The sequence below is a fragment of the Odocoileus virginianus genome, chromosome 17 (genome assembly GCF_023699985.2).
Source record: "Odocoileus virginianus isolate 20LAN1187 ecotype Illinois chromosome 17, Ovbor_1.2, whole genome shotgun sequence".
Classification (NCBI taxonomy): domain Eukaryota; kingdom Metazoa; phylum Chordata; class Mammalia; order Artiodactyla; family Cervidae; genus Odocoileus; species Odocoileus virginianus.
This window is the reverse complement of record NC_069690.1, coordinates 33137618-33162771: the sequence shown is the minus strand read 5'-3', so window position 1 is coordinate 33162771 and position 25154 is coordinate 33137618. Positions and strand designations below refer to the sequence as shown.

At 57.8% G+C, this 25154-nt stretch overlaps 1 protein-coding gene across 8 annotated transcripts in view; it reads right to left on the bottom strand.

Moving 5' to 3' along the window:
* The window catches only part of PEMT (phosphatidylethanolamine N-methyltransferase), a 36101-nt gene extending 14863 nt beyond the window's left edge, over nucleotides 1-21238 (bottom strand). Inside the window, exons 1-2 of one of the 8 annotated variants that reach the window (XM_020914173.2) lie at nucleotides 21154-21238; nucleotides 9657-9764 (exon numbers count right to left, since the gene is read on the bottom strand). In XM_020914173.2, coding sequence (XP_020769832.2) covers nucleotides 9657-9764; nucleotides 21154-21192 — 147 coding nt within the window. In that variant the 5' untranslated portion in view covers nucleotides 21193-21238. Of the gene's footprint in view, nucleotides 1-9656; nucleotides 9765-14392; nucleotides 14480-14965; nucleotides 15190-19127; nucleotides 19329-19545; nucleotides 19648-19945; nucleotides 20030-20105; nucleotides 20125-21153 lie in introns of those variants that run through there. The other 7 variants (XM_020914179.2, XM_020914186.2, XM_020914176.2 and 4 more) reach the window with 7 other exon arrangements.
* Nucleotides 21239-25154: the final 3916 nt, after the last annotated feature.

Sequence of the window (25154 nt, the reverse complement as noted above, 5' to 3'; positions counted from 1 at the left end):
TCATGGGAGCTAGAAATGCTGGTGGGAGCGAGGACAGGCGCACTGGTGGTGGAGGTGACAACCCTGAGCTCCTTCCTGAGCCATCCTGGCCCCAGGGCCTCAACCCCAACAGGCATTTCCCAGTCATGAGGGCCATGGCACCCCAGCTTCCCGAGGGCGGCGGGTCGCTGGGCCCCCAAACAGCCCCACCCTGCGGAGCTGGACTGGTCCTGGGTACTTCAAGCAGGCCGGCCAGAACCACCAAGAACAGAGCCCAGCCACGTGGGTCAACTCCAGGCTCCTCAGCCCATGCAAGAGGCCACAGGCCCTGTGTCCCTGATGTCCATCTGCCTAGACACCACGGCTTCCTGACCATTTCTGCCACCTGGAGGGGCTGCCCCAGCCCTTTGCATGCTGTCGGCCACAAGAGAGGCTCTCCTCGAGTGGCCTCTCTGCCTCGTCCTGCGACCTGGGTCCCGGCCTCGCCGTGTGCAGACTCCCCACTGCAGGGTCTGGACAGCCTCTCCTGTCCCCTGTCTCCGGGGTGAGCTGTGACTCAGCTACTCGTTCCAGAACACAGAACAAGCCCTGCTTTTGCTTCCAAACTTTGCTCACGATGTTCCCTCTCCTGATAATGAGGCCGTGCTGAGGCAGGAGACATCCTCAGCTTTGGAGACATGGGGACAGCAACTGTGCAAGGTGTCCTGGGACCCGGGTGACGTGCGCTGCTCTCTGTTCCGAGGATGTAAATTTTGCCAATTAAAAGCAATGTTCCTTCTGCCTTCCATCCTCAGGCATCTCTGCCCTGTCCCCTCTGTCCCTGGGCCCACATTCTGTACCTTGCCCACCCCCGTGGCATCTTCTGAACCCCGGAGTCTTTCCAGAGGCAACCCCCATCCCCCACAAGCAGCCTGGGAGCCACGAGGAGCCACTTTGGCTTCCCTGAGCCTCCTGGGCATCCTGGGTGTGGACTCAGGCTGAATCCCCAACCTGCTAAGAGCCCACATCCTTGGTCGCCTCTGCGTGTGCGGGCGCCCAGTCGGAGCCACGAGGGGGACAGAGGGCAGTGACAGTGTTGGTGAGAGTGTGTCACTCAGCCCGGTCACGGCAGGAGCCCAAGGGCCGGTGCCGCCCAGCAGTCTGGAACCCACCAACTCACAGAGCACTCATTCAAATGAGCTGGGGCCCTGGCAGGTGCAGCAGGACTTTTTGAGAAGCAGGTGAGGCTGTGTGCACATGGCCAGGCTGGAGATGGCCACCAGCCTCTGGCCGGGGACCAACACGAAGATGCTGGGAACCAAGTGAGCCCAGGGAGGGGGACCCCACTGTTCACCCTGGGCGGGGTGGGAATCAACGCCACCGTGGTCACCCCTGGGGTTCAGCTGGGTAACAGGGGAAGAGGGGCTGCCATCCCAGGGGAGGGCTGTAGCTCGTGGCTTATGACTCGGGGCCTCCGCCAAGTCCCAGAGCTCCCGAAAACTGCCAGGCTCCTGCACTGACAGGTGTGCCTGGGCTCTCACAGCCGCTGCAGCACTGAGCTGGGGTCGTGCCCTCTGCTGCATGCCTAACCCAGCCCTGACCACTGGGCGCCGTGTTCTCCTTTTAAAGGACAGAAATGAGGTGGCTGGGGGCTGGGACTCTGCACAAGTCTATGTGATCTTGAGGGCTGAGCCTGGTGACCCCCTGAAGGCTGGGGGAGCCCGTGGTTCCTCAAGGGCCGGAGCTGAGCACCCCTCCTGTTGCAGGTGCTGACAGTGGGGCCTGACCTCCTCGGGGCAGAGACTCAGGACAGTTAATCCAGCACCCAGGGGCACCAGAGAGAAGTGTTTACAGAGCAGCCCAGGTCAGGCCTGGCTCCCCTCACTGCAGCCCAGGCTCCCAGCAGCTGCTGGGCACTGAGGAGACCAGGGCAGTGTGGTCTCTGCCCTTGGGGCCTCCAGTGTGGGCAGGCATGCCAAGGATGTGATCACCAGAGAACAGGTGCTGTGAGGAAAAATAATTTGGCCTGGGGGGCAAGGGGAGGCCTCCCTGGCAGGTGACCCTCACTGGAGGCCTAAGGGCTGAAAAGGAGGCCCACACAGTGCAGAGAAAAGGGTCCTGCAGCAGGAGCAGGTAGCTGGCCACATTCCGGGGCGCTGTCCTGCCCAGACCAGCAAGCCCCATCCAGCTGGCCAGGCCGTGTGCCGGCCTCCGTGCAGGGTGGACAGAGTGGGCCGGGGTTCTGCTCTACACCTCGGACATGGTATTTGGCAGGTAAGGTGTCTTAATCAGGAAGAGCCAGAGGTGCTAGGAGGGCCAGGCAGTCTCAGCAACAAGGGACATCACACATCCAGGAGAGACAGCAGAGCAGAGAGCCAGAGACAGAGGGAAATTCCTACCCCAGACCCAGCAGGTCTGAAGGGCAAACACGGGGGCCAAGCTGGGGAACCCACGACGGCCAGGCTCATCGGCGCCACCCCACCAGCACCACCCGACCTCACAGGGACCGCAGCTAATCAGGACCTGCCGTCCGCAGACCAGACTTGGGAGCTGCCTGTGTCCAGTGGAGAGCAGGTACGAGGCCGGGAGCTTCAGCGGGAGGGGGACCCATGGTGGAAGATTCAAGAGGCATTGAGAAGGACAAGGAGTCATCATGCCCGTGGTCCACAGAGGCCCAGAGGCCCCACGGTCAGTGGCCAAAGGTGTGGACACAGGCCTCGAATACAAGCAGGAGGCCCATCAGGCAGTGGATGTAGAGGTGGCACTGGCCACCCACGTGCCCAGTCTATGACGTGTCCAGAGGTATCCCTGACCCAGCGCTGGGTCCAGCTCTGCAGGGACCGCAGCCTGGTCTTTTACTTTGGACCTGCGTAAGTTTCTGTTAGAGTGGCAGAGACAGAATGGGGGGTCCCTGTGTCCGGCTACTGTCCCCCTCCCCATGAGGCTGTCGCCCCCTGACCCCCTGCCCACTTGGTAAAACCACAGCTGAGAAAATCCACCCCTTCCTTGGGCAGAAGCTGTGCTTTCCCACTGGGTCTGAGCGCTGTGAGACGGCACGTCCTGGTCACGGCCATGGACCACCCGGGGCCTGAGTCCTCCCAGAGGCTGTGGAGATGCAGCAGTGGCTCCCGCCGCCCACCCCACCCCCAGCAGAGAAGCACAGAGAGGCTTCATCCTGACGGAAACCCGATCCCCTTCACAAAGCTGTGCGACTGGGGACAGTCTCTCCTCGCTGGGTACAGCCTGGGTCAAAATACCGTGTTCTGGGCTAATCTTCCCCCTCCAGCAGGGCAGAAACATGCCTGGGACCTGGGAAGGGGGCAGTGATCACGGCTCTGTGTCCCCAAGGATAGACAAGACAGAATACGGAACAGCGTGGTCCCACCCGCAGCGCGCTCTCTCCAGGAAGAGCCTGCATGGCCTTCCGAGGGGCTCAGGGACTCCTGCCGCACCTGGGGGTCAAGGATCAGGTATGAGCCACCTGGCCGGTCGGCCTCCACTCAGCCTCGGGACACAGGGCCTGGGCCTCCCAGCCATCTCCCCCGTCGCCGCCCCGGGACCTGGAGCTGCCAGGTCCCGAAGTGGATCTTGAACATAAGCAGATAAGCACGTTTGCTCTAGGGTTGTTTATGGGCCAAGTCTGAGACCAGGCACTCATCTGCTGGTAGACCCCAGTGAGCTGAGGACAGCACATCCCCACGAGGGGCTGAGAGAGCAAAGAGGCCTCTGGAGGTGAAAGTCCCCACCAAGGGGTCATTGGGAACAGGGCCCAACACTTAGGAAACCCCAACACAGTCCAGTTCCCACGACTGCTCTGAGGTCAGCGTCCCCTGATTTTCTGAAGGAAAGGATGCGGGGCCTACTGGGCCTGCCATGGGAGCAGGAGGTGTCTCTGCACCCAGTCTCAACGCAGAGCACACCCAGGGCTGGGGGCAGGGGACAGATGGCCATTCTCACCGTCCACCATCTGCAGACCATGGGCCGTGGGCCATGCACGTGCATGGCTAACATTTAAACTCTCAACATTTAAATTCACAGAGACCAAAAAAAGAGACCCTCCTCTCCCTGGGGGAAGGGCAGATAGCAGGGACCCCAGGGAGCCGGAGCTGATAGATCCTACACCTTCAAGGCAAAGGAGACGTGGGTCATGTGCTTTTCCAGGATGACCCCCCCACCCCACCCCAGGGAACGATGACTACAGCTTCCAGTGGACATGGCTGCACTTCACACACAATTCTAAGGAGCCCCAGACAGCAGGTGAGAGGCAGGCCAGGAGGGAGATGCGGGTAGCAGACATGTCAGCAGGTGAGGGATCAGAACCACTGGATGAACCCAGGGCCCGCTTCCCAGCCTGTCCCCCCACTCCCCTATGCCCCAGCCTCTTGAGCCCTTGCGCTCCCAAGAAGAGCAGGGCCAGAGAGACCTAAGTGCTTCTCTAACCAGTTCGGGCAAGTATTGCCCAAAGCAGGTTCCTCCCAGAAGGTGCTGGCCAAACCTGCCTCATCTACCTAGTAACTTGCCCTCCAGCAATGGAGGCCATGGCCCACCCGCTGGCCAGTCCCTCTCTGTGTCTCCATTGCGCTCCGCCCAGGAGGGGCCCCGAGAGAGAAGCTCTGCTCCTGTCCACTCCCCCACCACAGGGAACGTGCTGGCTTCACAGCTAACGGTGGGGGGGGGGGGGGGGGTGAGGCCAGGCTGTCCTTGTTCCCTCTCTAATTCTCCTGCTGTTCTGACACGCACACCCAAGGTCTAAAATTAGGCCATTGGATCTCACACCTGACTTTCCAAGCTCCTGGGGAAGGGGGGGTCAGCGGTGACCCACGAAGGTGTCAAATCTGCATCAGGAACAACGTCTTCTGGACACACTGCTCCACCCGCCAGGTGGTGGGCTGCTTGCCCGTGTGCCACAGCCTTCAGGGTCCCAGCCCCCCAATCACCACTTGCACAATTTCAGACATGAGGGTGCCTGGCAGGAAGGGGGATAAAAAGGCTTTGAGGTCCCTGCCATGTCCTCGAATCGAGTGCTGAGACGCCCTGCAGCCACACTCAGACCCGGGCCAGAAAACCAGGGTCAGAGCTCCAACTCCCTCCAGATGGGAAGAGCCAGCCAGTGCGCTCTGCCCGAAACCTGGCCTCCAGGCTGCTGTCAGGGCTCAGCTGCGGGAGGGCTGAGCCCTCGCTAGAATGCCCTCCCACTGCCATGGGGGGGTTCATTTTGGAGGGACCCCGAGGTGCTCCCAGCAAGGCCCTTCCCCTGCCTGTCGCATCCATGGGGCCGCCTCAGGGAGGTCACGGTCCTGCCAGCTGAGCAACCTGGTGCTTTCGACCACACCTCCCCTCTCCCCACGCCTGCTTCTCAGGAAGCAGTTCGTGCAGGTGTCTGGCTGTCGGTACAAGGAGACAGCTTCAGGCAGTCAGGACCCTTCACCTCCACCACCAGCTGACCTGTGAGACCTGGCCGCTCCCTTGGCAGCAGCCTCACAGTCAGGGCCGACCTTTTCATGCTTCCCACCCTGTCTCCAAGCCGCCTGCTACGGGCTCCAGAGGCACTGATGAGGCATCCAGGTGTGGCTGACAATGGAGAGAGCTGAGCCGCAAGTGGAGCCCTGTCACTGCAGGATGGCACCATCACCCGGGCAGCCCGGCCACAAAGAGTGACCAGGAGAGGCCAGGTGGCCAGACAGGAGGAGGGGTGGCAGCTGCCAGCCAGCTGCAAGCGAACTTCTAGTCCAACCTTGAGACCCTGATGATTGTGCCTGTTTTACAGATGAGAAAACCAAAATCTGGCTCAGAGAAGCCAAAATTCCCACCAGGTCCAGGCCAGGAGGCCTCAGCAGCAGGACAGGCCACTGTGCTCAGAGGCCCACGCCTCTCCCCGGGCAGGCGAGATAGGCAGGGAGGACTTAGGGGGCAGGGGCACAGCTGCACTTGGCTTCTGGGGCCAAGCAGCCAAGGATGGGCCCAAGGTCACCTGAGCCTTCCCCCCCCGGCACCCCTCCCAGGTGGCTGCCTCTCAAGGCCGCCCCACAGAGAGCCCACACACTGTCAGGGTGGGGTACACACCAGCCTGGCAGGCGCACCCTAGGCTGCAGGGGGTGGGGCTGCAAGGCTGGACCCCTGACAGGGACCAGGAGGGCCTTTCCTGCCAGCAGGGCCCCTGGTCCTGCCCCAGCTGGGCCAGCCAGCCTGCCACTCAGGGCTGTGTCTACACCAGGCAGGCCCTCCTGGAGGGGGGCCTGGGGAGGAGGGGGGCCCGGTGAGGAGGGGGCCCAGGGAGGAGGTGGCCAGGGAGGAGCGGGTAACGCACAGGGGCAGGAACCCCGGCTGTCAGGCTCGGCTCTGCTCTCACAGCTGTGTGACCTAGGCAGGTCAAGCGACCTCTCTGGTCCTTAGCTGCCACTTCTGAAAAAACCTGGGGTGGACCTGCCCATCGCCCCCCACCCGGAGTCTGCACATCAAATCCATCTGGGAGGTGGTGACAACAATGCTTAGTCCAGGATGGCCATCAGTGAGTACACCTGCCCCCAGCACCCCCAGTCTCTGTCCTGCCCCCCTCGCTGCAGTGCAGTCCCCTGGTCCCCCACCCAAAGCTGGTGGGGACATTGAGAGCAGCTGGCTGACCCCCACCCGCCACCTCGCCCAAGATCTGCAGGACAAGGCTGGACTCTACAGACCCGAGAGCAGAGGGACTGGGTAGGGGAACTCTGCCTGCACCCCTTCCTCCCATGCTCCCCAATGCTAAGCAGTGCTCATGCATGACACCCCAAGAGAGGGCAGGGAGAGCTGAGGGCGGGCAGATTCACCTCCGTCCCCACCGGGCACAGGGTGGGTCTGCCCCGAGCGGGGCGGGTCCCAGAGGCAGCGAGGACAGGCCCAGCCCCAAGGTGACCCCCCCAGCTCATCTCCCAAGGCATCTCCCTAACCCTAACCCTAACCCTTCCCTGAGGCGCCCTGGGCATCGAGTCCCAGGGTCTTCGGGCTGGTGTTTGACCGCCTCCCACCCTAGCCCCCCTGAGGCTCAGGGCCAGGAGGCAGGATCAGAGGAAACGCAGCAGGAACGGGCTCCCACAGCTGCTCCTCCTGGCCGAGTGTGGCCTGGGCTTCCAGACCCTTCACACCCATTCCGCTCACCACACTGCCTGGCGGCCACCCCTAGAGGCAAACTGGACAAAGGCCACCCCTTGCCCCAACACCCTCCAGACCTCAGATGAGACAGCTGAGGCCCAGGCAAGTGGCAGCAAGTGAGCAGTAAATAGAGACAAATTCCACCCCTTGGACATTTTTCCTGAATCTCAGATGGCCTCAGAGGAGGACCAGGGAATGGGACAAAGCCAACGACACAGCCAGGCTGGCGCTGTAGGTCAGTGGGAGGACCTACTACTCGCCCCCAATGGAGAAACTGCCTGGCCTCTGGCCCCCAGGCCACTCAGGGCTCACCCACAATAACTTACTGGGTCAGGCCCTGCCCTCAGCTCCCAGGAGCCCTCAGTCTAAGGGAGGGGGTGAAATACAGACTCACGAGGATCAGGGCCCACAGACGTCTGGCGGGGCCAGGGCTCAGGGAGGGCTGGTGGGAAAGGCGAGGCCCTTCTCGGAGGAAGCAGACCCTGCAAAGGCGGGGGGGTGGGGGCCACACGAGGAGACCCAGGGTGTGTGTGTCATCAAACCGCCCCTCCATGCAGCAAGGACTCCAGAGATAACCCACCAACCCACCACACCTGTCCTGCCAAATCAACACAAGCTCGAATGCAAATGCCGCCCACTGCCCGCCACCACCTCCAGTGGTGAAGCACCCCAGGGGAGGGGCTTCGTCTACCCCCACACCCCGGCAGGACTGAGAGGAGCTCGGGCTGCACCCCTGGAGTATAAGGACCCGGGAGGAAGAGCAGCCCAATCAGGTGGGGTCTCGCTGGGACTCCCTCCTCGCTCCCTTGCCCACCACACGGTCTGGGCTCCTGGCAAGCCAACTGGTACCATATGTACCAGTCACCATGTATGCTTTACCACCGCCCCACTCAGACCCCTAGACTCTAAAGTTAGCCCGGCCGCTGCCCGCAGCCCCACACAGCTCTCCCTTCAGGGCTTGGGCCATGGGGCAGGCAGGGCTGCTTGCATCTGAGGACACATGTCCACGTCCTAAGAAGCACATGCACATACATGCTATGGCACATCCAGGCCAGAGGAGCGAGCGCGGGTCCTGGTGACACTGGGCTGACCGTCCCCACTGGGAGCTGAGGCCAGACAACCCATAGCTCTGCAAAAATCCAGCTCGGCGTCGAGCCCAGTGGGTGCACAGCCATGCCCTCGGAGTCAGACTCCGAGCCAGACGGGAGCAAGGGTGTCAGACAGCCTGTCCACGTCCAGCCCAGCTCCCCGTGCTCACATGTGCACATGCGTGTACAGTCACGTGTGCACCTCTCACACACATCTCGCTGTTGCCTGAGACACAACTAGGGTGCAGGCCAGCACTAAGGGTTCTTCCTCGGGACCGCTGGCCTGTCCACCTCCGCACCCACCCCCGCCTGGCTCCTCCCAAAGCTCAGTCCAGCCAAGGAGCCCCGACCCCGCTGGCTGCCTGCCTCTGGGACAACTCCGGATGCCAGCTTCTGTGTAACTGCTCACTGGTTTCAGGCTTTTGGCCCCTAGAGCTGGGGGAGAGTGTCCCTGATGCTCTGGACTACCCAGCCAGTGGTCATGTGTCACGGAAACCAGCAGGGCCTGTGGAAAAGGACACAAGTCCTTCCCCTCAAGGAGACCAGTCTGTCAGGACGGAGGGACAGCACGTTGCTCAGGGCGCGTGTCCCTCCCCTCAAGGAGACCACTCTGTCTGTCGGGAGGGACGGCGCGTTGACTGTGGCCTCTTTGTGATGAGCAGCCCCACCCCCACCCTGCTCCCACCAGATGAAGAGAAGATCTAACTCGTCAACCAAATGCAAATATGTCCTGTTCTGCCCCAGGGACCGAGCGGCCACCTGAGATGAAGAAAGCTTGGAACAGTGTGTGCCGACGTCCTGGAGGTGAGCATAAGGTGTCCACAGCTCTGCCAGCCGACACCTCGGGGGTGGCCTCTCCCCCACCCCCAAGATGCTGCTGCAGACAGCAGACCAGAGGCCCCAGAAAGCTTCCCCTCATCCTGCCGGGGAGGGCTGTCTCCCAGAAGGGCTGGCAGAGGGAGGGCCCAGAGCCCACTGCCCTCCGTCCACCTCCCACCCAGCCCCTGCAAGGCCCCACACCCACAGATGACCTGGCACAGGTCTGCCACCAGGTTCACTTGCTGTGGGTTCCTTCCTGCTCCCCAGTGCCCTTCAGCCCAGGGGCTGCAGACCACTCTGAGGGAAACCTCATGTGGGAAAAGTGACCATGGCTACGGAGCACATCTGGTGCTGGGGTGGGAGATTCACAAGAAGATGGCTTTGTTGTGCAGGTAGCAGGAGGGGAGCAAACTCCAGCCAAGACCTTCCAACTCATCCACCGGAAGAGCAGGGCCCCACCAGGCACACAGGGCAGCCTTGGGCTGTCTGCTAAAGCCAAGATGTGGCAGGACCCCAAGGGGAGGGGTGTCTTCCCCAGGTGCCGACCTTGGCAGGGAAACAGAAGGATGCTCCCACGCTGACCAGAGACAGACGGGGAGGGAAGAGCCGCCAGTCTGTCCATCCATCCACCTGTCCATCCACGCAGCCCACCCTGGGTGCACTTACCACATTCCAGAAGAGAGGATTGAAGACAATGGCAAGGACGGCAGCCACAAAGTGGGGTTCCGAGAGGTCCACGTAGCCGAGCAGCCGGGTCATAATGCAGAGGTCTGCCTGAAGGGACAGAGTGGCGTCAGTGGGAGACGGGCCTGCCCCACCTGGCCCCGCCTGGCCAACACGAGAGAGAAGACAAGCCCAGAGCTCAGAAACAAAGTTACCCTCCGGGAACAGGCCGGCAGGCTCGGGTGCGTCCAAGTCCGGCAAAAGTTACTACAGTGCAATCTCATAAATCTGAAGATAAAAAGCAAAACCCAGCCAGCCGTGTTGTGCCTGGTGGAGGGCGGTCGAGCCACAGCGGAAGCCAAGGAGGAAATCAGTGACTCTGAAGGTGAGCGTCCAGCACCTGGTGGAGCAGCAACCCCACTGGGGTAACCAGGACCCTGTGGGGGTGTTTAGAGCCAACCCGAGGGGCCAACACCTATGTGAGGATGCTCAGCATCTGAGAACCAGATGAAAAGAGCAGCAGTGGCTTTTCCCACCTGCTGGACTGCGCTCCTAAGTGTTGGTGGGGGGGGGTCCCCAACTCCAGGCACCGGCCCGGGAACATACACTTGTGCGCATGGCTGCTCCTATTGGCACGAATGGAACATGTATGCATCACAGGAGTTTGGGGAAACCAGATGCACCATTCCCAAAGCAACTAGGGAATTTAAACAGACCAGGTCTGTGCCAACTTGCCTTGTTTTCAAACACACGTCAAATGGATAAGGAAGCTGCAGCACCCCAGAGCCCTTGTGCATTTTCAGGAACTACCACCACACAGCTGAGCACCCCTCCTGTGCCTGGGCCGGGTCTCCCCCACCTTCTCCCTGTCCACCCTCTGGCCACTCACTCTTTGTGGCCCCCACCCACTCCACGCTGGTAGCCCTCTGCAGCTATGACAACCAAAATCAGCTCCAGGCATGGCCCAGACATCCCTGGGGACAGAACTGAGATCCGCCCCCCACCCACCTCTGGGGACAAGCAGGAGACAGCCAGATGCTTCAAGCACTGAGTTCTTTCTTTAAAAAGGATGAGACACCACGACATTCTGAGTGCTAAGTCACTGCATCACTCTCTGTTTTTTCTTTTTAGAGATCCATGGTACCTCTCCACATGCAGTTCAGTTCAGTTCAGTTACTCAGTCATGTCTGACTCTTTGTGACCACATGGACTACAGCACACCAGGCTTCCCTGTCCATCACCAACTCCTGGAGCTTACTCAAACTCATGTCCATCACGTCAGTGATGCCACATCTCATCCTCTGTTGTCCCCTTCTCCTCCCGTCTTCAATCTTTCCCAGCATCAGGGTCTTTTCCAATGAGTCAGTTCTTTGCATCAGGTGGCCAAAGTATTGGAGTTTCAGCTTCAGCATCAGTCCTTGCAATGAATATTCAGGACTGATTTCCTTTAGGATGGACTGGTTGGATCTCCTTGCAGTCCAAGGGGCTCTCAAGAGTCTTCTCCAACACCACAGTTCAAAAGCATCAATTCTTTGGTACTCAGCTTTCTTTATAGTCCAACTCTCAGTCTGTACATGATTACTGGAAAAACAACAGCCTTGACGAGATGGATTTTTGTTGGCAAAGTAATGTCTGTGCTTTTTAATATGCTGTCTAGGTTGGTGATAGCTTTCCTTCAGGGAGCAAGTGTCTTTTAATATCATGGCTGCAGTCACCATCTGCAGCGATTTTGGAACCCAAGAAAATAAAGTCTCTCACTGTTTCCATTGTTTCACCATCTATTTGCCATGAAGCGATGGGACCAGATGCCATGATCTTAGTTTTTTGAATGTTGAGATTTAAGCCAACTTTTTCCCTCTCCTCTTTCACGCTCATCAAGAGGCTCTTTAGTTCACATGCAATTCACTATAAATATAAGCCTCAACTGGGAAGAAAGTCAGGACCATGGGGGTTCTGGTCTTTCCCATAATATCACCTGCAATGGTGTCTGCACTTCATTTCTCTCAGAGACACAGTTCATTCTTTCGGAAAGAGTTTGTCTCAGGCCACCCAGCCCTGCAGACACTCCACAGGTGACCACTCCCAGCACTGCTCAGCTCCCCATGCCGCTGAGCATGGCTGCGAGAGATTAGAGAACGTCTCGGAGCTCAGATGCTGGCATGTCCCTCCCATGTGGCCTCCTCTCTCTGTCAATTGGCAGGGCCCAGGGAAAAGCCAGACTCAGTTGACCACCCAAGACAGGAGAAAGGCTGAGCCAAGAACCAGAGGTGCAGAGTTATGGGACTGTTCGGCACACTGGCCCAGGCCAGGGCCATGGAAGCACAGGTGCAGGATAGACAGAGGATGGCCAAGACCCCTCAGCAACCATGGGGAGCAAGGCTGGACACAGGACCCTGCCTGGATGGGCCACAGCAGGGCACCCTGTAGGCTGCCACCCTTTTGGCTAGCTTCCCCCCAACCAGGTGGCACCTGCCAAGGTGTGGAAGCCCCTAGGAAGGACAGGCTGCAGCCTGAGGGAGACCCCACCAGTCCCAAAGCCTTGAGGAGTGGCTGGACCAGAGGACGTTTCTTAAGCACATCTGACTGTGAGGCTCTGTCCACTGAAATGCTGTCTGTGTATGTGTGGATTGGAGGGCAGGATGGACCAGAGTCCTGCTTGGGTCCTGCTCAGCAGCCAATGGAGTGGGCTGAGGTCCGGCACCAGCCCCCTCCATAAAAGCAGACCCTCACAGCTGGAGGGGCCTCACTGGCCCCAGTGCTCCTCCTGCTCACACTGCCTCACTTCCAGGTCCCTTCTCTCATAGCAAGTCCACTCTGGTGGTGCCCCTATCATCCCCCTGCTCAAAACTCTGCCAAGTGTCCCAGTGCCCCCAGGAAGGGGCTGGCTCCCAAGCCTCACTTCCTGCCACACCAGTACCCATGCCTCCCCACCCAGCCCAACATCCCTGATGGATTCCCCTCCACCAGTCTTACCTGCCATTCTTCCTGCCACCCCCACCCACAAATAGCGTGTTCTGAACCTTTTCAAATGCCTTTTGAAATACCCTCTGTCCCTCAAACTCCTATTCATCCCTCAAGATCTAGTGAGAGCATGTCCTCGCCATGGCCCCTGCCTGTGTCTTCAGTATGTACCCCATCACAAGCATTTGGCCATCTGTCCCTGTTTGGTGATGGTTCCTCCGGATGAGGGGCCATTTCTTCCCCATCTCTGTATCATCTGCCTGGCACAGAGTGTTTGTTGGGTGAATGGTGGCCCTTGTTTCACCATCAGTAAAACACAGGGTGGTTAAGGAACATCTCGGCTGCCTGTGCTCCTGGGACTTCAACCCCCTCCCTCTGACTTCAGAGCGAGACAGAAAGAAGCCCAGGTAGCATGAGTGGGCCCTGCAGGGAGCGGCCCTGAGCCTGCAGACCCCTCTGCTTCTGAGGCCAGAGATTCACCAGCTGCCCAGATGCTGTGCTTCCTAAGTACGTATTTTACTGGCAACTCTTAAGCTGAGAAATCAAGCAAGGTTCTTAAGCCTTGACCAGGGGTGTGGATGCAGTCCTCAGTTCCTTAGAAACCCAGGGGTGGAACCCACTCAAGGCGGGTCAGTGTCCCGTCCCCGGGGGCGGAGCTGGGGGGGGGGCAGCCATGTGCAATGAAGAGCCCAGGGACGTGCTGGGAGTTGAGCTCTGACCTGTGCCATATTCGATCACATTCATCAACTCCGTGAACTATACTTCCCGCTAATGGCCCCCAGCCCCAGCCTGTCCTCTGAATCACCACGTCCAGCTTAGGGCCAGCACACAAAACGTGCTTCTCAACATGTTTATGACAGCAACAACTCCCACGGGAGCTTCTGTGGCATTTCTGCAGATGATAAGAGTGTCACTGTCAGCAGATGCTGTTTTAAGGAGTTCCTCTGAACAGGAAGAAACCAAAGCCTCCAGCTTGGCGACTATGTCCATGGGGAGACCAACGCCCCTAACTGCCAGGGCCCAGAGGTGGCAGCGGACTGTTCCCACTCAGCAGAGGAGAGTCAAAAACCCTTCCTTGCAGCCATGCCAGCAACCCTGGGACTCAATGTGTCCACCCTGACACCCATCACATTTTATGGAGAAGCGCACAGAGGTTGCTGGTGGGTCAGATCCTCCAGGCCCCGCTGCTCACACAGTCCCATCCCCTGTCACTTTTCACTACCAGCCAGCAGACACCTGAACAAGGATGGGAAACCCCACAGTCCCACAGAAGCCCTGTGTCCTCAGGCTGTGCCTCCTGCCCCACAAGTGACCCTGGGCTGGCAAGGCCAGAAGGAGAGAGGGCAAAGGGTCAAGCGTGAGGCCTGCCCACGTGGAGAGCAGGTGCATATGGTGGCCAGGGGCTCGAGGTCACCCAGGCTCTGACCGGTGAGCAGGAGGGAGCAGGCACGCAGTCCAGTGGCTGCCTGGAGGGCGCAGAGGGGTCTTTTGGGGTGATGGAGCCTGGGTAATCTGGGGTACATGAGAACTCTCCATCTGGGCAGATATCACTACATGAATTACACCTCAGGAAAGAAAGTCAGCAGGGGAACTGGGAACTGTCTCCCTTTCCCCAAAGGGCCCAGGGAGAGATGAGGTCCTCCTGCCAGGCTTCAGGTATCTACATTCAGCAGACACGGAGCACCCCCAGGAGGCACCACTCTGGTGGGACTCTGCCAGCTAAGCCCCTGCAGCAAGATGGACATGCATCTACTGACGCGTAAGTGCCCACGCCTCACCTCGGGCAGGCACTCAGCAGCACCAGCCCTGTTGTCATGCCTGCTCGGAGACAAGCGAGCCAGAGGCTCGCGGAGGCCAGGTCAACCAGCCCTTCCAGATTCCAGATTCCAGATTCCAGGTTCAGGCACTGGGGCAAAGATAAGTCCTGAACATTCCCTAGGGGGCCAGACAAGTGAGCAGAAGAAAGACACTGGCTGAGGCCACTGGAAGCCGACATCCCGCCGGGTCCCCCCCAACCCCCAGTTAGGACCGTGGCCCCTACCCAGGTCCCAGGGCCCTTGTCACCCGGGAAGCAGCTGGTCACCTTGAAGGGGGATTTGCGTTGCCCAGAGAGGGGCGTGCAGAGCAGAGAAGAATGACGAACAGGCCAGGTGGCAGCAGAGGGGCCCCTCCCGGCTTCAGGCTCTGAGGCCGGCAGGTCCCTTTCGGGCTGCTGTCATCCCTGTGACCAAAGGAGGCCCTCCCTCCAAAACCCCATCAGAAAGGAGCAGAGCAGGCTGGTCCCCAGTGCCGCCCCCAGAACCCTGCACCCCACCCCCGGGCCACCTCAGCTATGGGAAGGGTCCCCCCACCTTATTAAAGCCGCAGAAGTCCTGGCCCTCTGCTCTTGGTAACTCTAACGATGCAGCCCCTGTGGCTCCAAGGTCATGGGCTGCAGGGTCCCGGCGCTGGAACGGAGAAGAGATGCTCTGCCTACTGCACCCCGGCACCACTCCGTGAGGGGCTCAGAGGCTGGACCATACCACTTGCCATGCGAGGGGTACACAGACGTGGCAAGTCAACAGCACCTGGGTCACATTGTGACATCCAAACAAACAGCAGGGGCCCAGGAGTCAAAGTCACATCGACCGCAGGTGGGACCCACATACCACTCAGCACAGAGGGCGGGGGATAGGCTGGGGGCAGTGTGTCGGCCTCCAGCAGGACCCTCCATTTCAGGGTCTCCCAGCAACCAAGGAGACATTTACCAGGAAACCAGTGCTGTGAGCCCCGCACCAGCACAGACACACGAAGGAGGGCCACGAAGTTCTGTACTAAGGCAGCCATGACCTCTATCGGGGCACCAGGCACAGAAGGTCTCCAGGCAGCAGACCTGGCTCCCTCCCACCCTCCAGAAGGACCACAGGGGATCCCTCCCCTCAGGGATAAGTGGGGGAAACAGGTGCAACATGTCTTTTCTAATGAGTCAGTTCTTCGCAACAGGTGGCCAAAGTATTGGAGCTTCAGCTTCAGCATCAGTCCTTGCAATGAATATTCAGGACTGATTTCCTTTACGATTGACTGGTTTGATCTCATTGCAGTCCAAGGGACTCTCAAGAGTCTTCTCCAACACCAGTTTAAAAGCATCAATTCTTTAGCACTCAGCTTTCTTTATGGTTCAACTCTCACATCCATGCATGTCTACTGGAAAAACCATAGCTTTGACTAGATGGACCTTTGTCGGCCAAGTGATGAATTTTACCAAACATTTAAGGAACAAAGAACCACAATTCCGCACAGTCTCTTCCAGAACACTTCCCAGCTCCTACTAAAAGGCCTGCATTCCTTTAATGCTATAACCAGACAAAGACACTACAAGAAACTAGAAACCAGAAACCATACTCCTCACGAACACAGCCCTCCAAAACCCTGAACAAAATGATGGAAACTCAAAGCCAGCAATGTATACAAGGAGAACAAATCAGGACCAAGTTGGGGGTCACCCCAGGAATGCGGGGCTGGTGCGACAACCAACATCTGCATGGACAGACAAAGGAGGAAAAGTCATATGGCCATCTCAACAGAGGCAGGAGAAACCAATGCTCTGTACATTGACATGACTTGCCAAAGGTCTGGACTCTTACCCCAAAATACTGAAGACAAAAATTACATCCTTGAGAACTTCACAGAATAAGTTGTCCAAAGAAATGGCCTGATGTTTATTCCGACCAATGTGATAATGCCAAGACAGTTTGAAAAACAACTCTTGTGTAGTAGGCAAACATCTCACCCTGGAAGACAGCTCCGACATGCCCCACACCCCCTGGGATTTGCCTCCCAAATGCACAGAGGAGTCACGTACAGGGACTGTGCAGCCCAAGGGGCTTGGCCCCCAAGCATGGCCTGGACGCAGCCTGAACCTTGCCTTTGGAAGACCACCCACCCTCAGTGTGGTCACCCAAACTTCACAGCTGACAGAGCTCTCATCTTACAGAGCAGGTAACTGAAGGGCCCCTTTGGACACCTACCTACACCACCCACGCTCACAAGGGACAAGGGCTGGGGAACCATCTGGAAATGGGCATGAGTGGAGTCCCCAACGGTGCCCTGGCAGCCCGGGCTCCCCAAGAAGCTGGCACCGTGAGGCCCCATCGGAGCTCTTCTGTCTGGTTCCATCGCCCACCAGCCAGCGAGCTTCAGGCGGCTGCTGAGCCAAGGAGGAGCCAAGCCAAGTTCAGGGTAGAGAGGGCCTTGTTCAATGAGGCTGCAGCAGGGACACTCCTCAGCCTGGGGGGCGGGTGTACTTTCTAAGCTAAAAACAAAGCCCTGATTCCAAACCCACTGGAGCAGGCCCAGGAGCTACTGGTCAAGGGCACTGCACCCACGCCAGCTGTGTGGTTGCTAGGGTCGTGCGGTGATGCATGACGGAATGACATTTTTTTATGTACTGGATCGAATATATTGTTAAAAGTAACTTCACCGATTTCTTCTTTGTTGTTAAACTGTGGCTACTAGAGGAGTTTGGATTTTCATCATGACTGTGTTACCCCCACCACCACCCCCGCCCCAGCCATCAGACAGGGCAGGGTCAGCTCGCTGCCAGCCTGCAGCTCAGATGTGTTGGATGCAAAGAAACCATCCCGGGGACAATATCTCTTCAAACCAGAGATTCTGACAATGGAGGGAGGAGGGCTGCCAAGCGGCACAAATAGACAACGTGGAATGTTGTTGGCAACAGGAAGCTTAACTGTACCACCAAGGGCAGCAGTGGAAAACGGAATGTTAACCAGTGAGGGTCACCCTGACCCATCTCCTGAAAGCTCCCAGGTCGGTCCCACTGCACAACCCCAGAGGGAAGGGAGAAATAGCAGAAGAGACCTGCCTGCACATACCCAGGAAGTCTCCCCCTCCCCCACTGCCAGGCCTTGCTCAGACATTAACCTTGCAGGGGCTCCACTGCCCAAAGCCCTGAAGGTCTCCCCACCTCTAGTCAACGGTGCCCATCCTTCCACAGTTCTCATCCATGAAGCAGCCACCCCAGGCTGGGCAATTCCAAGGGTCCCCTCTGGCATTCCAAGATCTCTGCCCTTCTCGTCTGAGATCTGCTAGGATAGAAAGCATAGCAAGCCATGGACCTCATGGGTTTCGAGACCTCTAACGCCATCAGCAACCTAGGATTCAAAGGATGCGTCAGATACATTCGTCCTCCCAGGGCAGCTGGTGACATTCACCTGGATCTGGATGCCCATTACACTGGAGAGCTCGCTCTGAACCGCCCAAGTCATGTGGAGTGAACTAGCACTTCACGGAAAGTTCTCTGAAATAATAAGTCTTCCTCCCCTCCTCTGCTTTCCTCCCATCCCCTTGGGCTGTCTGGCACTTCCTGGGGACAGACGTGAGGCTTCTCTTTGTTCCGGAACAAATCCACCTCCTCACGGCCTTGGCTCTGCCAGCCCTCCACCAGAGCACCTGACCCCCTGGCTTATCTCTCAGGGCTCAGATCAGAGGTCACCTTCGCAGTCCCCCTCCCCATCAGCCAGTCTCTAAAACATTGACCAATTTTATCTCCGGGAGAGAATTTTAGGTTTCCAGGTCACTAGAGTGAAAAGTCAGTGAGAACCAACAAAGAATGTCACCTGCCATTCCAGTAAGCAACAAAAGTTGCCCCCATCAGGCCATTGGCCACTGCTGCCAACCCAGGTGTGCCCTGAGGGGGGTTAGGATAGAGAAAAGCAGGAGATTGGCCCCAGACAGGATGAGATCTAAGGAATAATTTCAAGGAGCCCAGACTCTTGCATTTTCCCAGATCCAGAAATGCACTAAAATCATGATAGAGATGTCTGTTTCTTGTGTGTGTGTGTGTGTGTGTGTGTGTGATTAGCAGTTATCTTTTGATGTTCCACGACATGTTTTGAGGTTTTGTTTTTCCAGCAAAAACTTCTATATATCCTGGTTCCTCCCTAATCTTCCTGGAACAGTCTCTCAGAGCTACTGAGAGGCTCTTTCCTGGGCTCCAGTCCGCAGGAAGACCCTCAACAGAACATAACTCGAAACCCTCAAGTTGTGCGTTTTTCTTCGATGGACACCTGCTCTCAATCAGGACCAGAGGTACCACCGAATGGACCACACAAGGTGGCCTCGAGCAGAGACCTATTTGGGGCTCCACCAGGAGTGGCACACTCCGGAAACGTGCATGTCTTGTCTCAGAGGCGGCTCCGAGGGAGGGGGCCGGGGGCCGAAGGGTCTCCAGCACCGGGTCCGCCCGGTCCATCCCGGCCTGTCCCGCGCGGGGCTCGGCAGGCCGCGAACTCCCGGTTCATCCACCAGAGAGGAGGCCCGTCCTCTGGCCTCGGTTCAGGGCGCCGCCCTCCCGGAGCCTCGAGATCCCCGAGGTGCACAGGTGTACGCGCCCACGCGCGGTGCCCTAGACACCGCCCCGGCGCCCCGCCCCCGTTGCCTGGTAACGGCGGTCCCGCCCCCCCGGCGTAGGAAGAGGCCCCGCCCGCGACACCCCTCCTGCCCCGCGCCCTGTACCTTCCTGAAGTCTAGGTTGCCGAGGCCTCCGCAGCAGTCCGGCGCAGCCACCGAGCTGCGCACGGGCCCCGCCCGGCCTGGGCCCGCTGGCCGCGGGCTGCCTTGCAGGGATCGCGCTTGGGCCTCGAGGAAGCCCCCGACACCCAGAACCGGCCCCATTGGGCCCGAGAAGTGCCGCCGGCCGGGGGCCTTTCGCCGTGACCCTGCTTCCCCGGCCTTCTGGGAAATGTAGTCCCCGTCCCCGCGCAGCGCCGAGCGCCCGGGTTCGCGCTAGCCTCTCGCGGAGCCGAGAACTACAAGTCCCAGGGCCGTGCGCAGCAGCGCTGGCCGGTCCCTAGGCTGCCACGCAGCCGCGGGGCCCTTGCTTGTGGGCCCCCGGCCCCCAGCCCCCGGCTACCCACTCGGCCAGCCAACTGACCTGTTCCTGTTCTTGGCCGTCGTCTGGCTGGAGGCCGCCAGCGGCGGGTCGTAGGTTTAAGTAGCGTGCTGCCTAGCCCCTGAGGACCTGGACTTTGGCCGACTCAGCCCCTAGTCCCTCCTGGGGGCCGACTGTGGCGCGGAGGGGGAGTGTTGAGGGGTGGGAACGCCCCTCAAAAGTCGGCGACCCTCCTCCACTGGCCCTCGAGCACTCACCGGGGCTGCCCTCACTGTCCCCTGGGGTATGAGAGCCGAGCAGCAATAAATGGTTGCAAGCCGGGATGGCAAAACGGAGAGGTGAGGGGGCACTGCCCTGGAATGCTCAGGGAAGGACCCGAGGGAGGCCTGAGCGCTGGAGAAGGTGCCAGACATGCAGATTTCGGGGGCAGGAAGGGGCTCACCTTTGCAGGTGCTAGGCGACAGGAGGGGTCCTTCAGAAATCCCGGAGAGGCTGGAGTAGTGGTGAGGGGGACAGTGGGAGGGAACAGGCTTTGGAAAGTAGGTGGGTTACTGGCTGGTTGGGTCCCAAGAGAGCCCTCTTTGTAGCTAGTTGCTACATACCTGGGAGCCTGGCAAGCCATCTGATTCCAGCCCACGCCTCTCTCCCTTGCTTCCCCTCCACCCCACACCTGCCAGCCCAGGGCATTTGTGAGCTGCCACCGTGTGCCCAATCATGTGCAACCTCCACAACACCCCTGGGATGGGGCAGAGGCAGGCCCACCATGATACAGAAAGGACTCTGGCATTGATGCACACACCAGCTCCGTGGTTGTGGGCAGCTGTCAGTTCCTCAGAAGCACAAGTGAAGTACCTGTTGATAAAATCCACAGCATAGGACCTGACTCCTGGAAAGTGCTTGAGAACCACTGGCCATCACTGGGCTGGGTGCACAGCAGGTGATGAAGGGCTGGTTTGCCCACTGACCACCTCGTGCAGGGTGTCCAGGCAGGGCCTGCTGGAACCAGAGCCGATTCTGGGGAGCTCACCAAGGGGGAGGGCCCCCAGGGAGTGCTCCCTACCCACCACAGTCCATTTCACCCGAGCCCCAGTTTTCTCCCCACCTGGCCAATCCTCCACCCTCCCCACCTCCAACTCATTCTTTTATTAAGCCAGGAAAATTAGTTTTTGTGTGCTTGGTCTATTTGGAACAAAGAAAATGTCAGAGGTCACACCACAGCTGATGCAACTAGCAGAATCCACTCTTCCACCCCAACCCACCCCCACCTCTTTCCCTCCTAGAAAGGAGCACATCAAGACTCAGAAATCTGACTCAGCTTCCAGAGTGGTCGATAGATCGGAACTGTTCAGGTCAAGAACCTGCTGCTGAAGGTATCTGGGGTCAGAAGTCCAGCCTGGCTCTTTGAATTGCCCCGGTCTGAGCTTGCAGGGAAGCCACCCAGGCTGACTTGTCTCGGGGGCTATGCCTCCTCCTGCATCCCTGGCAAACAGAGAAGTCACTTCTGAGGCAGTGTGCTTCTCTGTTGGACAAAATGTTTGTTTCAGATTCTGTCCCAAAGTCCCTGTTTCTGGAGCTTTAACAAATAGCTCCTTTCTCCCCCCCACCCACCACCGCCCCCCGCCCCCCCATCCCGGGGTTATCTCTCTTTACCTCTAGATAGCTCTCCACATATCCGGAGCTGTTTATCATGAGCAGCTACCGTCACAGGCTCCAGGGCAAACGTCTCCAGATGACCTCTCTGGCCAGGAGTTTGACCTTTGCTGGGAGAGGATCAAAGCTAATGGCCATTTCTTCCAACTCTCCCCTCCCCCAGCGGCCCTGCATCTGAGCACCTGGCTCCTTTTATTACTAAAGCTAACATTTGCTTAACGGGTGGCCTTGGGTAAAGCCTAAACCGTTCCCTACTCTTGAGTCTCCTTTCTGTTCATGGAATCAGTCTGATTGAGAGCAAGAGGAGAAAAGGATGTCAGAGGATGAGATGGTTGAATGGCATCACCAACTTAATGGATGTTGTGCTTAACCACTCAGTCGTGTCTGTCTCTTTGTGACCCCAGGAACTGCAGCCCACCAGGCTCCTCTGTCCATGGGGATTCTCCAGGCTAGAATACTGGAGTGGGTTGCCATGTCCTCCTCCAGGGAATCTTCCCAACCCAGGGATCGAACTCAGGTGTCCCGCATTGCACGTGGGTTCTTCACTGTCTGAGCCACCAGGGAAGCCCAGTGGACATTAGTTGAGCAAACTCCAAGAGATGTTGGACGACAGGGAAGCCTAGTGCACTGCAGTCCATGAGGTCGCAAAGAGTTGGACTTAGTTTACTTATTTACTTGGTTTACTTATTTGTTCTGTGTAGTGTCAGTGCCGCCCCCCCCCCCCCCCCCCAGGAGAAGATGAGCTTCCGGAGGGCAGGGTTTTGTCTGTTCCTACACAACTCTCCCTGGCACCTGGCTCATTCCTATTTCCACGCACGAAGCAGGCACTCAGTAAACAATGAGTGAATGAGTCATTCAGCCACTCCCAAGTCTGGAGCGTCCTTGGAAACAATCTCTCTGGGCCTCTCAGACCCCATCTGTGGAATGGGGAGGGTGAAGGATCCTGTCTGTGTGGCCTCCGGCAAGTGACTAATCAAATTCTCTGACTCTCAGAAGGGGAAATCTAACTATAAAGACCAGAGCTAAGAAGTCTGAGCTCTTGCAAAGCTGCAGGCCCAGAGCCCAGTGCCATTTTCTCTGAGCTGCAGAATAGGAGGGAGGGGAAGAGAGAGGGAGGGGAAGTGGATTCACGTGGAAAGTGCCATGATCACACAGCTGAGTGAATGGCGGGCTTGAAACCTGCCAGCCTAGAGCAGGTGACACAGGAAGCCCAGTCTGGGACCCCGTGCTGGAGCCAGCACTGGTTCGGATACTCAGTGCTCAAACCCATCTTGTTTCTGCCTTCTTCTTGGTTCCTTTTCACACATGCCATCGCCCCCATCGTGGGCCAGTTAAAACTGTGGCTTCTCTGAGAAGCCTCACTGCTCCTGTAAGAATGAGGGCAGATCGTGATCCTCGCTCCGAGGTCCCGTGTGGCTCGGGCACAGCCATTCTGCAGCCCTTCTTGTTCCCTGTGCTCCATGCACACGCGTCCCCCTCTTCTTGGAGAGCAAGGGCATGTCCTGCACCTGCCCACACTCAGCACCAGCCAGCTCTCGTCAAAGACACAAGTGAATGACACTGTCAGAGCTGCATTTCAGTCCAGGGAAGTTATCCTTCAAAAATGGAGGCAAAGAAAAGGTGTTTTCAGACAAAAGAAGGAACAGGATCCCAGCTGGGAGCCTGGGGAACACAGGAAGGAGTGAAGAGCACAAGAAAGTAAATCTGATGTTAGATGTTTGTAACAATAATATCTTGTGGGGGTTAAAGTATTTATCTTGGTAACTGAGCATAAAGATCAGGGAAAGCCCCATAGGGTTTGGTCCCCACAGAGCTTCCTCCCATCAGCAGAACATGCGATCTTATCAAGGTCACTCAGAGCATTTCCCCAGATTGACCAAGCACTGGAACATAAAGCAAATCTCAGCAGAATTGGAAGGACTGTGATCACACGGTTTATTCTCCCAAACAGTGGGATTAAGCCAAGACAACTATCAGCTTCCCTGATAGCTCAGTGGATAGAGAATCCGCCTGCAGTGCTGGAGACCTGGGTTTCCCTGGTTTGGGAAGATCCCCTGGAGAATGGAACAGCTGCCCACTCCAGTGTTCTGGCCTGGAGAATTCCATGGAGTATACATATACAGTCCATGGGGTGGCAAAGAGTTGGACACAACTCAGTGACTTTCACATCCCAACATTTGGAAACTAACCAAAGCATTTTATTTAAACCCCAGTGATGAGTTCCAGTTGCTTCTACCTGGGCCAGGTGTCCAGGGACCAACAAGAACTTTACCTGGAGTGATTCGGGCTGGGGAGGGGGCAGCAAGGAGACTCTAGGAAAAGCGGCTTTTCCTGTTTAACTCCAGGTTCCAGGAGCGAGGAAGGGACTGATGAGGTGCAGGAACCCACAGTCCTGGCCCAGAGCTCGGGACAACTGGCACAGCAGCAGGTCTTCAGGCTGAAAACCCTGTGGCTCACCCCGAGGGCACATGAACAGGAAGGAGGCGGAGCAGGGGCTAGAAGCCCCTGGTCAGAGCCAAGGCTCGGCAGGGCCTGTGCGCAGGGTTGGCTCCAGGTGTGGGATCTGACTTAGGGCTGTTTCCTTAGCAAGGGACCCCAGGAGCTAAGAGGACTCAGTCAGTCCAGCTGCATCCACAGGCCTGTGCCTGGCTAGCTCATCAGCATGGACTCTTAGTATTCCAGACATACTTACGTTAATTTAATAGTTGAATAATTATATCTTATTTAACTTTTTCCCCCTATTATTTGTGATGCTGGCCACTTTCCCATGGGCTTTTCTTTTTGATCAAGAATAGTGTTTAATTTGCAGTATACCAGCACATCTTCTGGGCCTTCTTTCCAAAAGACCCATGAGCTTCAATGTCAGCAAGTACTTGAACTTTTTAATTAAATGAATTGGGCCTTTGTAATTCTTAAGTGATTAAAGTTTGTTTTTACCTTGCAAATTTTCCAACCCACAAAAAATTTGCAAAAGTTATGAAATAAACACCTCCATATCCTTCACCTGGATTGACCCCTTATCATTCCCCAGAATTTTTTTTTTGGCCGTGCTGCTCGGCATGTGAATCTCGACCAGGGATCACACCTGTGCCCCCTGCAGTGGAAGCATGGCATCTTAACCTCTGGACCACCAGGGAGGTCCCTTCATAAAGTTATTTTAAATGAACTATTTGAGCATATGTAGTCAGACACGACTGAGCAACTTCACTTTCACTTTTCACTTTCACGCATTGGACAAGGAAATGGCAACCCACTGCAGTGTTCTTGCCTGGAGAATCTCAGGGATGGGGGAGCCTGATGGGCTGCCATCTATGGGGTCGCACAGAGTCAGATACGACTGAAGTGACTTAGCAGTAGCAGCAGACTCTTCACCCCAAACCCTTCTCTGAATATCTCCTAAGAACAAAGACATTCTGCTAGGAAACCTCGATACAGTGATGTCAGAATCAGGAGGTTTATGGTTGATCCAGAGTGCGGCTAACACTGAAGTCCCGTCAGTATCCCACCCATCATCCTGCTGTGTAGACCAGCCCTCAAGTGGGTTTTGTCTGGTGGTGTCGGGGCCAGAGTGTCTTCTGAGTGCTGCATCCTCTGAGCCTACATCCAGCTGCCTTGCCCGTTGCTCAGGCTTGACCTCTGGGCACAGGCCTCTCCTCCACAGAGACGCGAGGGTTCAGAGCACTGCTGTCCAGAGGCCAGGAACTGACCCGACAGCAGCACCCTCCTGCCCCGCGGGGACCAGGCACACGAGGGGTCCCTCCCGGCTCTGCACTCACCTGCTGACTCATCCAGGAGGATGCCCCGGCCTCCCCAGGCCCCCAGGTCCTCATGAGCTTGTTATGAAGGTCAAAGGCAGGAGCCCTTTATCTGGCTCTAGGCAGATGACTTCTGCTGACCGTGGGGAGCTCGGGAAGAAGACAGGGTGAGCTAGGGCACTGGGGAGGCGCCTCCAGCCTTGATGACCCTGAGTGGACAGGCAGTGTCCTGGCACCCAGAGGCCT